Source organism: Amblyraja radiata, chromosome 19 (assembly GCF_010909765.2).
Source record: "Amblyraja radiata isolate CabotCenter1 chromosome 19, sAmbRad1.1.pri, whole genome shotgun sequence".
In the NCBI taxonomy this organism is placed as follows: domain Eukaryota; kingdom Metazoa; phylum Chordata; class Chondrichthyes; order Rajiformes; family Rajidae; genus Amblyraja; species Amblyraja radiata.
Window position 1 is genome coordinate 19496408 of NC_045974.1, and position 15314 is coordinate 19511721.

Sequence of the window (15314 nt, forward strand, 5' to 3'; positions counted from 1 at the left end):
CCACACTCCAAAGACATACACGTTTGTAGGTTGATTGGCTTGGTGTATGTGTAAATGGTCCCTAGTGTGTGTAGGATTGTGTTAATGTGCGGGGATCGCTGGTCAGCGCGGACTCGGTGGCCGGAAGGACCCGTTTTTACGCTGTATTTATAAACTAAACTGAAGTAAATGCTGGCTTGCATGCACGTATGTAAACCGTTCAGGTCGGTCCCGTTTATTCTGACCTTTTACTCTGCCGTTTATTCTGTTGATTGTTCCGACGGGCGTAATCGGTGCTGTTGGCCGGGGAAGTAACGCAGCTGCTGTGGTTCTGGGACGGAGCTGTTTTTGCCGCTCCTCCATGATGGACTTTGAGTTTCCCAGCTGCCGGCTCTGGTGGGAACATGAACCAGTTCTGATTTCCCACCGGCACTGATTTCCCACCGGGACCGCCGCCCGTCTACCTGTCAGCCGGGCCGGTGTGAATCATTGGGCGGCAGGTCAGAGGGTGCTGTGAGTTGGGCCGGAACAGGTGGTGAACAGGTGGTGCAGGGGTGGCAATCTGCCGCTGCAGGCTGCCACACAGCACCGACCATCTTGCCATCTTCAGCATCAATAACCTTTCCGTCTCGTTACCTCGCTTAATCCGCGGAACATTCCAGAAGCAGGCTTTTAGCAGGACTGGTGCACGGCCCACCACTGTGGGACCCCAGCGGGCCACCGAATGCCTGATGGGGAACGGTGCACGGCCTGGCAGTGGGAGCCTCAACGTTGGCAAGGCTGATGTATAATTTAAGCACACGTAATTACTTCCCTATGTTGAATGGACAATAAGAATCATAGAATGTGGCACAGGTGCATTTGATCTTGTTCAAGCCAACCATGATACATTACACTTGTCCCATTTACCCACGTTTGGCCCATGTCCCCCTAGATCTTTTCTATCCACCACGCACTGTCCAAGTATCTTTTAAATGCTGTCATTGTATCTGCCTTAAACCATCCCCCGCCCTCTTCCACTGGCAGTTCATTCCACATATCTATAAACAATAGACAAATAGGTGCAGGAGTAGGCCATTTGACCCTTCAAGCCAGCACTGTTGTATGTTCTATGCTGCTTATAATTCTATAAACCTACAGACTCGGCCTCCGATATTCCAGTCAGGATAAACCCGCCAGCCAGTCTTTCTATTTCCAGCAAGATCGTAGATTCATAGAATTACACAGCACCAAAACAGGCCCTTCGGCCCATCTCATCTATGCCCATTACTTGCCTTCCTGTACGATTCCAATTTGCCTGCATTTGGCTCATATAGAAACATAGAAATTAGGTGCAGGAGTAGGCCATTCGGCCCTTCGAGCCTGCACCGCCATTCAATATGATCATGGCTGATCATCCAACTCAGTATCCCGTACCTGCCTTCTCTCCATACCCTCTGATCCCCTTAGCCACAAGGGCCACATCTAACTCCCTCTTAAATATAGCCAATGAACTGGCCTTGACTACCCTCTGTGGCAGAGAGTTCCAGAGATTCACCACTCTCTGTGAAAAAAGTTCTTCTCATCTCGGTTTTAAAGGATTTCCCCCTTATCCTTAAGCTGTGACCCCTTGTCCTGGACTTCCCCAACATCGGGAGCAATCTTCCTGCATCTAGCCTGTCCAACCCCTTAAGAATTTTATAAGTTTCTATAAGATCCCCTCTCAATCTCCTAAATTCTAGAGAGTATAAACCAAGTCTATCCAGTCTTTCTTCATAAGACAGTCCTGACATCCCAGGAATCAGTCCGGTGAACCTTCTCTGCACTCCCTCTATGGCAATAATGCCCTTCCTCAGATTTGGAGACCAAAACTGTACGCAATACTCCAGGTGTGGTCTCACCAAGACCCTGTACAACTGCAGTAGAACCTCCCTGCTCCTATAATCAAATCCTTTTGCTATGAAAGCTAACATACCATTCGCTTTCTTCACTGCCTGCTGCACCTGCATGCCTACTTTCAATGACTGGTGTACCATGACACCCAGGTCTCGCTGCATCTCCCCTTTTCCTAGTGGGCCACCATTTAGATAATAGTCTGCTTTCCTGTTTTTGCCACCAAAATGGATAACCTCACATTTATCCACATTATACTGCATCTGCCAAACATTTGCCCACTCACCCAGCCTATCCAAGTCACCTTGCAGTCTCCTAGCATCCTCCTCACAGCTAACACTGCCCCCCAGCTTAGTGTCACCCGCAAACTTGGAGATATTGCCTTCAATTCCCTCATCCAGATCATTAATATATATTGTAAATAGCTGGGGTCCCAGCACTGAGCCTTGCGGTACCCCACTAGTCACTGCCTGCCATTGTGAAAAGGACCCGTTTACTCCTACTCTTTGCTTCCTGTTTGCCAGCCAGTTCTCTATATCTCCAAACCTTTCCTATCCATGTACCTGTCCATGTCTTTCAAATATTATTGTACCAGCCTCAACTACCTCCTCTGGCAGCTCATTCCATACACCCACCACACTCTGTGTGAAGAATTGCCCCTCAGGTTCCTATTAAATCTTGCCCCTCTCACCTTAAACCCACGTCCTCCAGTTCTTGATTCCCGTATCCTGGGGAAAAAAACCCTGTCACTATCTACTTTGTCGCTGCCCTTTGGGGATTTATTAACCTCTATCCGCCCCCCCCCCCCCCTTCACTGCAGGGAAACAGCTGCAGCCTCTCCTTGTAACTCGAGCCCTGCAGCCTCGGGACCAGTCGGCACAACCTGCTCGAAGGTGGCCATTGTGGTCCGGTCTCCTTCCCTGGGCTGCCGTGGGGAGAGCCGTACCTGCAGTCGTGCAATAATGCCCTTTCCCGTTCTAAGCCCCCAGCAGTGTGGATTGACAAAGGAAAATATTGCTTTAAATCCTTGGGAATTGTAAACAGCCGAAGGCTATCTTTGCCTGAGTGTGTGTGTGGAGCCTGACGGGAGCAGTTTGTGGCTGCCCGTGTAATCGGGGACTGAGATCAGCTCCACTGCATTCAGCAGATGGTGGCGGCTAATCACCTGTAATTACGGATCAGCACTCGGGGCCAGAGCCTGTGACCTACTCCCCACTGCCCGCAGTGCAGTAAACACAACGCGTCTCTCCCAGCACCCTCCTGGTCTCTCCCAGCACCCTCCTCTCCCTGAGCTGCCTCCATGGGACCTACGGTTATTGGACACGACGCTTGTGTCCCCAAGTTCCCTCCAAGGAGTCTCCCATTTAGTTCAATTTAGAGACACAGCATGGAAACAGGACCATCGGCCCACCGAGTCAGCCCCGACCAACGATCACCCCATGCACCAGTTCTATCCTACACACTAGGGACAATTTCATCATCATCATCGGCAGTCACTCGAAACTAGCATGACTGTCCTCTTTCGGGAGGATGCCTGTGCGTGACATTGTTTAACATGGGGAGACTGGTCCACAGACAGCCACCACACGGTTCTTGACAGATCTGGGTCAGGAACCAGTGGCATGGAGTCCAAGACGACAATTAGAAACCAGTCACGGTAGTGCAAGATGTGGCCCGTAGTGTTCCGTTGCAAGGGTGGGATTAGAGTTGAGTGGGTCGGTTCAAGACCCTGATGGCTGCAGGAAAGCAGCTGTTCCTGAACCTGGTGGTGCGGGACTTCAGGCTTCTGTGCCTCCTGCCCGACGGTTGCAGTGAGAAGAGGGCACGGCGTGTTTTGCTGAATGTTGGTGTGTTGTGTCGTGTGTGGGTGCCATGGTGTTGTGTGGTTGATCCCATATGTTGGTGTTGTATTGTGTCATGTGTTGGTGTCACACTGTCATGTGTTGGTGTTGTCTGAATGATGTCACAGTTGGTGTTACGTTGTGTCATGCTGTGTCGTGTTGTGTCATGTCATGTGTTGTGTTGTGCCGTGTGTCGGTGTGTTGTGTGGTGGGCCTGTCCCTGACCCCTGCGGTTTGTGCGGTTTGTCAACCTGCGCCTGTTGCTGAAGGTTTTTGCTGCCTACAGGTGGCAGACTATGCCCGGGAGGACCTGAAGGCCGGGCTGGAGTTCTACGGCAAAGAGGGCAACATCGGACTCACCAACGCCTGGAACATCATTCAGACCGAGGTAGGAGGCAGATTCCGGAACATTCACCGGTCCCCTTCACCCGCCGCAGACTCCGTCCTCTCCCGCTGCCACAATGGGGTTCCATCTGGCCCCTGAATCGTCCCGGGGACAGGGCAGAGAGCCGGCTCCTGGCACTGAACAGGTGGATGTCTAGGGGCAGGGGTAGACGTGTGGGCCGAATGGCCTGGTCCCGGCATTCATCAACACCCAACCATTCACCGCACGCGTCCATTTCACTTCCCAAAATGTTATGTTGTCCACTTGCTGCGATTTAAAGTCCGTTGCCCAATTTTCCATCTTTCTTTTCTCCTAAGTCTCTCCCCAAATCCGCCCCCTTTCCCAACCCTGTCTAATCTAATTGATGGAAAAGGCAATGTTTGATTCACTCAGTGGGATTTACCTGACTCACCCCTTCCCCCTCCCCCCTCCTCATCTCCCCTCTCCCCCCCTCCCCCTTCCCCCATCTCCCCTCCCCCCCCTTCCCAATCCCCCATCTCCCCTCTCCCCCCCTCCCCTCCCACTTCCCACTTCCCTCCCCCAGCTCCTCACCCCCTCCCCAGTTCACCCAGTGGGTTCTACCTGACTCACCCCCCACCTCTATCCTCCCGGACACTCTGTCATCCTCTCCAACGCCCCACCGTCCCCTCCCCCTTTCATCGCCCCTCTCTCCCACCCTCCCTCCCTCCCTCCCTCCTGTGTCCAGCCTCCTCACTGCCCGCGGCTCCTGACCCGTGTGACCGCTCTCTCCTCCCCCTCAGTACACGTGCTGTGGGGTGGACAACTCGACGGACTGGAACCGCGTCATGGGAGATAACCTTGTTCCCGACTCCTGCTGCCAGGAGTACAGTCAGAAGTGTGGACAGCACGACCCCAGCAAGTGGTTCAGCAAGGTAAGAGCCGAGGCTTTCCCCGGACATTAGTCCCACGGTGTTCACTGGCCGTTAGATCTGACGACATTCCGACCGTCTACCCCATCTACGCCTTAAATAACTGTATAACTTCAAAAGGTTTACTTTGTGGATAAGATGCCTGCTATTCCAAAATCATCCTGGAGTATGAACAAATATCAGTGGATATTTTTAAGGCGGATAAATTCTTGATTAGTACAGGTGTCAGTGGTTATGGGGAGGTTATGGTTATGCTGCTGCACCCGCTGAGTTTCTCCAGCATTTTTGTGTACCTTCGATTTTCCAGCATCTGCAGTTCCTTCTTAAACAGGTTATGGGGAGAAGGCAGGAGAATGGGGTTAGAAGGAAGAGATAGATCAGCTATGGTTGAATGGCGGAATAGACTTGATGGGCCAAATGGCCTAATTCTACTGCTATCACATGACCTTATAACCTAACCTCTGACACTTCAGACCTCTTCTCAACCTCTGACACTTTGGAGAAAACAATCCAAGTGTGCACAACCTCTCCTCTAATCCTGGTAGCATTCTGGTGAACAAGACCAGACCAGCTGTAGTGTTCACTGGACATTAGACGCCGTGGTGTTCAGAGGTGGTCCCTCACCTATAGGCCGTGAACTATCTCCCTCCATCACCCCGTGCCCACGGTGACCTATCTCTCCGCTCTCATTTTCAGGGCTGCTACGACAAGATCAAGGCCTTCATCGAGCAGCAGACGGTGGTTCTGGGATCGGTCGCTATGACCGTCGTGGTGATCCAGGTACAGACCCTTGTTACCTACACTCATCCAAACAATCTGTTTCCTCAGTCTAGCTGTCTAGACTGCAGACTGTTTATCAGCTTCTGGTTGTCTAGACCCCAGTCTGTTCTCTGAATCTAGCCATTTTAGACTCCAAACCATTCCCTCTGAGTCTTACCGTTTAGACTCCAGTCTGTTCCCCGAGTCTTGCCGTCTAGACTACAGACTGTTCACCAGTGTCTAGCTGTCTAGACTGCTGCAGGGCAGCAGGCTTGTCATGGTCTCAGCAGGGAGACTTCCAGCCCAGACCCATCAACCTAGACCTCTGGCCTGTCAACCCCACCCCGCATGGTTCGCAGTGCCCCAGACCCCCTGCCTTGTCACCCCACCCAGCCCGGCCCCCAATGTCCCAGACCACTGCCCTGACAGACGCCCTACCACAGCCCCACCTGCACACTCCACCACTAGATGAGGTGCTGATCTTTGACCTCCGGCCCTGGCCCCCAATTGCTCCGATTACAAAGACCAGTCGCTCTAGGTTACAAACATCAATCTCCGTGGAGGGGCAGCGAGATTCCCGGAGCTCCCTCTCCCACGCGGGAGAATCCAACACTCCAGTGGTGGGACTAGTGCAGATCCCGGACCGGTTGGACTTCACGTGCATGACGTTACATGCAGCCCACACTCAGCGGTGAGCGACCTTGCCCATCCATCCACACACTGTGTGCCGTGGACAGGGCGGGCACGAGATGGTCATGGCAAATCCTGGGCGGCGGGAAGGTGATGGTGGTCGGTGACTCGTTCCATTTTATTTCCTTGCAGATTCTGGGCATGGCGTTCTCGATGACTTTGTTTCACCAGATCTCCAAAGGTGGTAAAAAGTACAAGGCCTAGTCTTGGTGTGGGAATGGGTCACTGTCCCGCCGGCTCTTCCACCACCAGTCACCCACCGCCCCTCCACGCCCGACTCCTGCTGCAGCCTCTTCACCAGGGAGCATTCCTTCTCTTTTGCCAAAGAAAATTAAAGTACTAAACCCTGCCTGCTTCTGTGTGACTCGGTGACTGCAGCCCCTCTCCCACCACTGGTTCTTGACACAGTGGCCCTGACCTCAACTTCTCTCCACCCATGACCCCAGCTCCGAAGTGGCTTTCTGTCGGCGCAGCTCGGAACCTCGTCGGCAAACATCTGCCACCGATTCCCTTTCACTCCTCTCCTCTCCTCCTCTTCCTTCTCTCCTGCCGGGAGTGGAGTGGGCCGCACTGGATCAGCGTCGGGCTCAAAGGTCTGTTTCGGACGCCCCCAGGGTCCCGTCCTGCAGAGGACGCCGGCGTGACGAGAGGGTGTCTCTGCCCAGCTGAGCGCTGCACACTCCCAGAGCAGAAACCAAATCGCCCTTTGTGCAAATACATTGAAAAGGGAAGCGGGCAGGTTGGACGCCGGCCAGTAACGTGCCAGGTAACCGGTAACTTTGACCCTGGTGGCCGAGGGTGGCCCGTTAACCCGCTCCAGTCCGGGACATCGGAAGAGCCCAGTGCACCTTCCTGTGACACAGCCGCAGCCCGGAGGCCTGACCACAGCTGGTGGTCACTTTTTTGCAATTAAATGAACAACTTTTTTTAAAGATAGATTAGGAAAATATATCCTTTGGGAGCATTTTGTACTGTGCTAATCTTTTTATTTTACTGCTTCACTTTCCCATGGCAAGCGCAATGTGATTTAAGTGGGAGCGTGGCTGGATGCGGAGAGTGGTGAGGGTGATGGGAGGACAGTGATTAGTGTGAGTGTCTGTGCCGGCGGTCCCGGCTGCAACACGTGGAGCTGACAGAGACTTGTCGGACTTCCTGTCTCTTTACCAACTGGTCACTGGCTTGTAATTAACATGAAACAACTGGAGCCTCAGCAGTTCCAGGTCAGAAAGCAGTCAATGCCCCTGACCTGGCATCAGTCTCTCCTTGTAGTCACCTCACCAGCTTCAACTTCCTCTGCCCCTCAACTGACCTCGTCCTCTGACCCTCGTCCTGTGTCCCGTGCCTCCGGGGGACACTGTCCGTCCCAACCCCGCAGACAGCACAGCCAAGTGACGCTGCGAACGGCTACACGCAGTCAGAGAGTCATACAGCATGGAAGACAAGCCCATTCGGCCCAACCCCTCCATGCTGACCACGATGCATAACCCATCAACTCCCATTTGCTTGTATCTGGCCGTGTCCCCTCAAACCTTTCCTAACCATGTACCTGGAGCATTGTTTATCAAAGTGTCGTACCAGCGTTAGTGGGAAGACTTTCCCTCCATTCCTAGCCAAGCTATTCTGGCCCACCAACACCCCTGGCCTCTCCCCGACTATGCCCACTAATATGCCATCCACAGAAAGCAGGGCAAACCCAACCAGCTAATCACCACCTGATCCATCTCTCGATTAGTAGAGTGTAACATCTCACCAAAAGTGCTACCACCTACCAGCTGGTCACAACATCCACCGTGGGTTTGACCAGGACCACTGAGCTCCACACCTCAACCCGACCTGGGTCCAAACACGCAACAATGAGCCAGAGGTGCGGTGACACTAAAGCACAGGTTGACTCGGGTAAGGAACCCCGTAAAACTGATGACAACATCACCAGATATAGTCAGACCTCAGCTAGAGGAGATGAGTATAGTTGTTGTACATCATGTCCCAGCGACCCAGGTTAGATCCTGACTACAAGTGCTGACTGTACAGAGTTTGCAAGTTCTCCCTGTAACCGGGTGGATTTTCCCCAGGTGCGCCAGTTTCCTCCCACACTCCAAAGACGTGCAGGTTTGTTGGTTAATTGGATTATTTAAATTGTCCCCAGTGTGTAGGATGGAACTAGTGTTCTGGGTGATGTTAGTCGGTGCGGACTCGGTGGGGCTAAGGGCCTGTTTCCACACTATCTCTAAACTAGAAACTGACTGTGTCTGCGCATCCCTGCAGGGGTTACTCAGTGTGCAGCCATCTGCAGTTGCCACATCATCACCTTCCTTCCACCATGAGGTCAGTTATCGGGATAGTTGCAATGACTGTATAACAGCAGAAGCAGCAGCCTATGGTCCTTGTTTAAGGTGACAACATTCAGCACGGTCTGATAAATTACATTCATCATTTGTGCCCTGACAACGCCAGGCTAAGACTGGCACAGTAAAAGGGAGCTGGACAGTTAATGCCTCGCCCATGGCCCGTCCCCCACCCTCAACATCCGCGATCACCACTGATCAACCACTGACTAGAAACAGTGACCGGTGTTTGCGAGTTACCAGTGGTGAGTTACCAGTGTTGGTTAGTTACCCATGGTTATGTTAACCAGAGCCAGTGGCGGTTAGTTGCATCTGGTTATGTTAACCAGAGTCACTTCACCATATTGTCTCCATCTCTCCATTGTGACAGCAAAGTCTGTGACTGCAGGAATTTCCCGGTGTACACCGCTTTCCTCAGGAGTGGTCACTGCTTCGGAAGGAGAGGGTCTGTGGGACGTGCCAAGCACTGGTTTGGGGCAGTTTGGGACACTGTTGCCTGTTGCCGCTCCGTTAGGAAGGTGGTGAGGGTGAGGATGTTATAGTCATTTAGTATGTCTGTATGTTTACCTAGTATGGCTGTATGGTAACTCGAGTGTCACTTTACCTTAAGTGGTACATGTGACAATAAACTGATCTTGATCGCTGCTCTCTGCACGCCACTAGCCGGCTGGTCACTGCTGCAGTCTTTGGCCAAGGATCACTCCCTGCAGCCTCTGACCCCACGTCACTTTCACCAGGTGGCTTCTAGCAACAATGGGCTTATTGTTAGCATGTTTTGAATTCATTCATAATCTAAAAATGCTGAATTTGCGCAAAAAAAATGCTGAATTTATTTATATAGCATTTGGCTACAGTTTAATATTCTCGTTGGTTCTAAATCGAGAGCTGAAGGGGCTGAACTCCCACAAAGGCGTTTCTCTGCACTTTCCTTTCGGTTTTACAATTTGGGGTCGGGCAAAGGTTTTTGATGTTTGCAGGATTTTAACTGCTGGTAATAAAGAATCTTCAGATGATTTGGCCGAGATTTCTTTATTGAATGTTCACTGTTTTGACATCCAGGTGTGTCCATCATGCTCGCAGTGCTTGCCGCGGCACCGAGAGGGGGGTGGATCTGTAGACTGATTTACTGTTGCCGATTACATGAACACATTTCATGTGTGCAGGCCTTTCATCTGTGGCTACCCGCGGTGCCGTGTGGCAACATCCACGGGGATCACTGACACTTAACAACACTCACTGACACACGCTACAACACACTCATCAATACTCCTCCTTAAGGGCTTGTCCAACTTTCACGACCTTTTTTACTAGTGGACATTTTTTAAACAGGCTAGAATAACGCCCAACCTACTTGATGCCACGAGTACCTATGATTAGCATCACGACCTACCTACGACCTCGTGACGACCATGCTGCGAGTATGAGTCGAGGGTAAACTCGGCAGAGGCCCTTTCCACAGTGTGACTCTCCCTCAGTACTTCTCCTCCCACAGTGCTGTGCTCCCCCTCAAGCAGTGTGTTCTGGATTCCAGTATGTTCCAGATTTCAGCCACCCCAGATGAAAATAGAGCTTCGTTGTCTCCCCCAAACCCAAACCTCTTAAGTCTTACCTGACATCTGTACCTTAATTTTACACAGCGCTGATGTGGAGGAAAGTTCTCTCTCTCTCCCTCTACACCCTATTTATGTCCCCCCAGTTTCCTATCCCTGCCCCCCGTGAAAAAAAAGGTCTCCTCATGAACGAACCACTCCACCCAGGAACATCCTGGTGCACCCTCTCCACCTGTGGCCCGACCAGACGTTTTAACAAAGTGGTGCCATAAAATGATGTTACTATATTAATGTCAGTGCTGAAGGCCTTCTCCATCGCTAGACACTCCTGCTGCACCTTCCGGAATCTTCGGCCTCCGGTTCCTCAACTCTCCCAGTGTCCCACCCCACTACCCACGGTGTAGGTAGGAGCCAGCCTCATTGGTACTGCATTGGTCATTTAGTGGGATTAAAATCCATCTGTCATTGTCCTGCCCAATTTACCACATGATCAATATAACCAAATTCTCCACAAATGTACCACTTATACTTCCTACAATCACACTCAAGGAGTCTGCTTCTCCTCTGCGTGGGACATTGCAAGGAATTGCTCGTACATATAGACAGGTCTAAGGCTCTGCCTTCATTAATATTCTTAGTTACCTTCTCAAAAATCACAATCAAGTAAGTGAGGCAGGAATTTCTCTGCACAAAGACATGCTAACTATCTTTGATTGATCCCTGTCTTTCCAAATGTTCATCAAATATCCCCTTAGGGAGATCTCCAGTCATTTCCCTAACATTGACACAAGGTTCAGTGGTTTGTAGATAACTGGCTTATCCCTGCTACCCTTCTTAAAGAGTGGCTTGTGGCACCTCACCTTATGCCAAAAGGCATCTCATAATTCTCCTTTTATGTTAGCTTGCTCCCAAACATCCCTGCCCCCCTTCCTGAAATCTGAATCCAAAGTATTGATTGCAGCTGAAATATTATCTCAAGCCTCACCCATGTCCTCTGGTCCCATGCACAGATTGCTCCAATTATCCCCACTCTTTCTCTGAATATATTTATGAAATGCTTTGGGATTTTTGCTAATCCTATCTGCCATACAGTCTTACACAGCACAGAACCAGACTCTTCGGTCCAACTCCTCCGTGCCAACCAAGTGCTTTCCTGAGTTAGTCCCATTTGTCTGCATTTGGCTCATATCCCCCTAAATCTTTTCTAGCCATGTACCTGTCCGAATGTCTTTTAAATGCTATTATTGCATATGTTGGGCAGGCTAGGACTTTATTTCTTGGAGCAGAGGAGGATGAGGTATGATCTTATAGAGGTATGAAATCATGAGGAGAACAGATTGGATGAAAGCACAGTCGTTACCCTAGGTAGGGGAATCAAGAAACGGAGGATGTCGCTTTAAGGTGAGAAGGGAAAGATCTAATAGAAACCTGAGGGTCAACCTTTTCACACGCAAGTTGATGGGTGTATGGAATGAACTGCCTGAGGAGGTAGTTAAGGCAGGTACAATTGACTAGTCTGAAGAAGGGTCTCGACCTGAAATGTCACCCATTCCTTCTATCAAGAGATGCTGCCTGTCAATAGATAATAGGTGCAGGAGTAGGCCATTTGGCCCTTCGAGCCAGCACCGCCATTCAATGTGATCATGGCTGATCATCCCAAATCAGTACCCGGTTCCTGCCTTCTCCCTATATCCCATGACTCCGCTATTTTTAAGAGCCCTATCTAGCTTTCTCTTGAAAGCATCCAGAGAACCTGCCTCCACTGCCCTCTGAGGCAGAGAATTCCACAGACTCACCACTCTCTGTGAGAAAAAGTGTTTCCTCCTCTCGATTCTAAATGGCTTACTCCTTATTCTTAAACTGTGGCCCCTGGTTATGGACTCCCCCAACATTGGGAACATGTTTCCTGCCTCCAGTGTGTCCAAGCCCTTAACAATTTTATATGTTTCAATAAGATAACCTCTCATCCTTCTAAACTCCAGAGTGTACAAGTCCAGCTGCTCCATTCTCTCAGCATATGACAGTCCCGCTGAGTTACTCCAGCTTTTTGTGCCTATCTTATATCTAAAAGATATTTGGATTGGTACATGGACAGGAAAGGGTTTGAGGGACATGGGCCAAACAAGGGCAATAGCGACTAACTTAGATGGTCATCAGGGTTGGCATGAGTAAGTTGTGCCAGCGGTCCTGTTTCTGCAATGTAGGAATCTATGATTTTTCATGAAGAAACAGATTCTTCCCACATTTTGTGCATCATTCCATTTCTGTTTGACATTAGTCTCTTTATTTCACTTTGGGAATAGGTGTTCAAGGGGAAGAGGAGTTTTCAGGGTTCTGGGGCTGAGGTGGAGTTTTGTGGGTTCTGAGGGGGTGCGCCCAGAGGCTGTTTCAGGCTTTGGGTTTGCAGGCAGACTGTGGGAGGGAGGTGTGTGACCTGTGCCCACGACCCTGACGGTTGGGGTCTGGTGGGTGGGGGTTGAGCAGCTTGTAGCGCCCACAGGAGGAAGGCTAGGAATTTATGTAAAAAGTGGGATGGAGTGAACAAGTGAGAGTGGGGGCTGCTAGAGTGAGGATACAGCAATGAGCAGCTGGCCCGTGTAGTAGAAGGACGTGACCAGGAATTGGTTGTGGGGGACGGGGAAATTGAAGACGTGGGTGGGGAGGATGAGGTTGGAGGTTGCCAGGGCGATGGTGCCACACATGGCAGACGTGCTGCTCCTGTGCCGTGAGTTCTTCCACCAGGCCGCAGCCCTCCAGATCATCAGCAGAGCCGCCAGCATGTATGCTAGTGCCATGACCTGGTTCACCCCCCGCACCGTGGGTTGCAGCAGGAGGTACACGACTGCCGCCAGTCCCCCGATGGCAGCACCCAGCAACGCGTTGTCCAGTTTCAGCCCGAACGCCACGGTCAGCATGCAGTAGCCAAGCCAGAAGCAGATGATGCTGTGGGTCAGGTGTTGCTCTTTGTACAGGAGGCAGACATCACCTGCAGGGAGCAGAGAACCGCCGTCACCCTGTGGCACCTGGCGGTCCAGTTGCCGATCAATCCCAGAGAACGGCTGCAGATCCCACTGCACAGGGACATACCTTAACACCCCCCCCCCCCCCCCTCCCCCAAACCCCTCCCACCTTAAACCTTCTCCCCCAAACCCATGCCCATCCTGCCAAAGGTGAGGCAAAGGAACAGGAGACCCACTGGATCAATCTTTCAAAAAGCGCATGCAGTTCAGTTGTGGAGCTATCCCCTGAGACATGCCATTTTGTGGAGACCCCACCTAGTGACTGCTGCAGCGGCAGAGTAACTGCGGGCATCAATGGGTCAGTCCCTGGCACCAGAATAGAGGTGGCAGAGTGATGAAGCTGGAACTGAGTGCTGGGCACAGCTCCGCCTGGTCACTGCACACCTCAAAAATTAACTAGAGACATGCAGAGCCACAAATACCTGCCCCAGCGAAGCCCATGCCTGCCACAAGTCTGAGGGAGAAGTCGTTTCCACGATGGTTCTCCAGGATCAGAATGATGAGGACCAGGACTGGCAGAAACCTGAAGAACATCTTCAACTGGTCCGGTGGTTGCTCCGGCAATCCATACTGGTACCTGACCAAGAGAGCCAAGGCGAAGGGTAACAGCATCTGCAGTAGGAAAGATCAGGTCAGAGTCTAACTCCACAATGGCAGCAGAACATGCAATCAGATGGATCAGGTCGGGAGCTCCACAATGCCCAGTTCAGTCAGGTATGTGAATAGGAACGGCTTGGGCCAAATACAGGTAGATGGCACACACTCGGGTAGACATCTTGGTCGGCATGAACAAGTTGTTGCAAAGGACCTGGTTCGATGCTGCATTTCACGGACGTTTGAATACACCTTTATCACGGCTTGGGGACTGGTGAGAGGAAGGAACTTTAATGGAGATATCAGTGTTTCTCACACAAAGATGGTTGATATCTGAAACATGCTGCCAGAGAGGGTGGTGGATCAGATACAATCACTATGTTTAAGTGACAATTAGGACAAGTATTAACTATGCAAGGCATAGAGGGACAGTCCTAATGTGGACAATTGGATTAGCACATCTCCTTTAATCTTTCCCTCTCTCACCTGTGCTCTCTAGTATTTGACATGTCCACCCTGAAAAAACGTTCTGTCTACCCTATCTATCCCTCATAATTTTAATACTTCTACCAGGTCACCCTGCAACTTCGAACGTTCCAGAGAAAACAATTCAAGTCTGTCCAACCTCTCCTTGTAGCTAATACCCCTAAATAAGGCATAATTTTTGGTAAACCTCCTCTGAACACTTTCCAAAGTGTCCATGTCCTTATTGTGCTGGGGTAGCCAGAATTGCACCCATATCATTTTTTTGGATGAGATTACAAGAACATAGGTGATCTGATTAGTTAATTTGTATTCATGACAAAACATAGTAGAGTCATTGTAGGGGAAGAAGTGTGTCAATGGATACAGAATGACTAAGATCAGCTGGAAAGTTGGGCACACACACAGATGGATGAGATAGTAAAGAGGATATTTGAAATTCTTCACAGGCTGGGGCCAAGGAGCATTGAGTTTGTGGTGGAAATAGAGAGTGTGCAGGGAAGATTCACCAAGGTGTGGCCTGGGATGGAGAGATTGGAGAGACTGGGTTTATTCTCATTGGAACATCGGAGGCTGAGGGATGACCGCAGAAAGGTTTACAAAACCACGAGAATAAATAGGGTAAATATACTTCCCCATGGTAGGGGAATCAAGAACCAAAGGACACGTTTATGGTGAGAAGGGAACGATTTAATTGGAACCCGAGAAACAACTTTTCCAGTGCGGTGGGCATATGGAACGAGCTGCCAGAGGAGCTAGATGGACACAAAGTGCTGGAGTAACTCAACGGGTCAGGTTGAGGTTGATACTATAATAGCATTTGAAATTAATTAGGCAGGTACATGGATAGGGCAGGTTTAGAGGGATATGGGCCAAACGCGGGATGTGGGACCAGTGCAGATGGGG

General features: G+C 50.8%; 2 protein-coding genes and 1 long non-coding RNA gene across 3 annotated transcripts in view; 2 read left to right on the plus strand and 1 right to left on the minus strand.

Moving 5' to 3' along the window:
• LOC116984263 overlaps nucleotides 1-6765 on the plus strand; it is a 65907-nt gene extending 59142 nt beyond the window's left edge. Inside the window, exons 18-21 of the mRNA XM_033038380.1 lie at nucleotides 3962-4080; nucleotides 4839-4970; nucleotides 5664-5747; nucleotides 6549-6765. Coding sequence (XP_032894271.1) covers nucleotides 3962-4080; nucleotides 4839-4970; nucleotides 5664-5747; nucleotides 6549-6620 — 407 coding nt within the window. The 3' untranslated portion in view covers nucleotides 6621-6765. The remainder of the gene's footprint in view (nucleotides 1-3961; nucleotides 4081-4838; nucleotides 4971-5663; nucleotides 5748-6548) is intronic.
• Nucleotides 6766-8546: 1781 nt separating this feature from the next.
• LOC116983927 lies at nucleotides 8547-9774 on the plus strand. Its single transcript, XR_004414849.1, has 2 exons — nucleotides 8547-9056; nucleotides 9150-9774. It is a non-coding gene; the product is annotated as an uncharacterized LOC116983927 (long non-coding RNA).
• Nucleotides 9775-12466: 2692 nt separating this feature from the next.
• LOC116983926 (lysoplasmalogenase-like protein TMEM86A) lies at nucleotides 12467-14396 on the minus strand. The gene is made up of 2 exons (XM_033037858.1): nucleotides 13754-14396; nucleotides 12467-13297 (listed from the first exon to the last, which is right to left on the minus strand). The coding sequence occupies exons 1-2, from the start codon at nucleotides 13941-13943 to the stop codon at nucleotides 12873-12875; spliced, it is 615 nt and encodes a 204-aa protein (XP_032893749.1). The 5' UTR covers nucleotides 13944-14396; the 3' UTR covers nucleotides 12467-12872.
• Nucleotides 14397-15314: the final 918 nt, after the last annotated feature.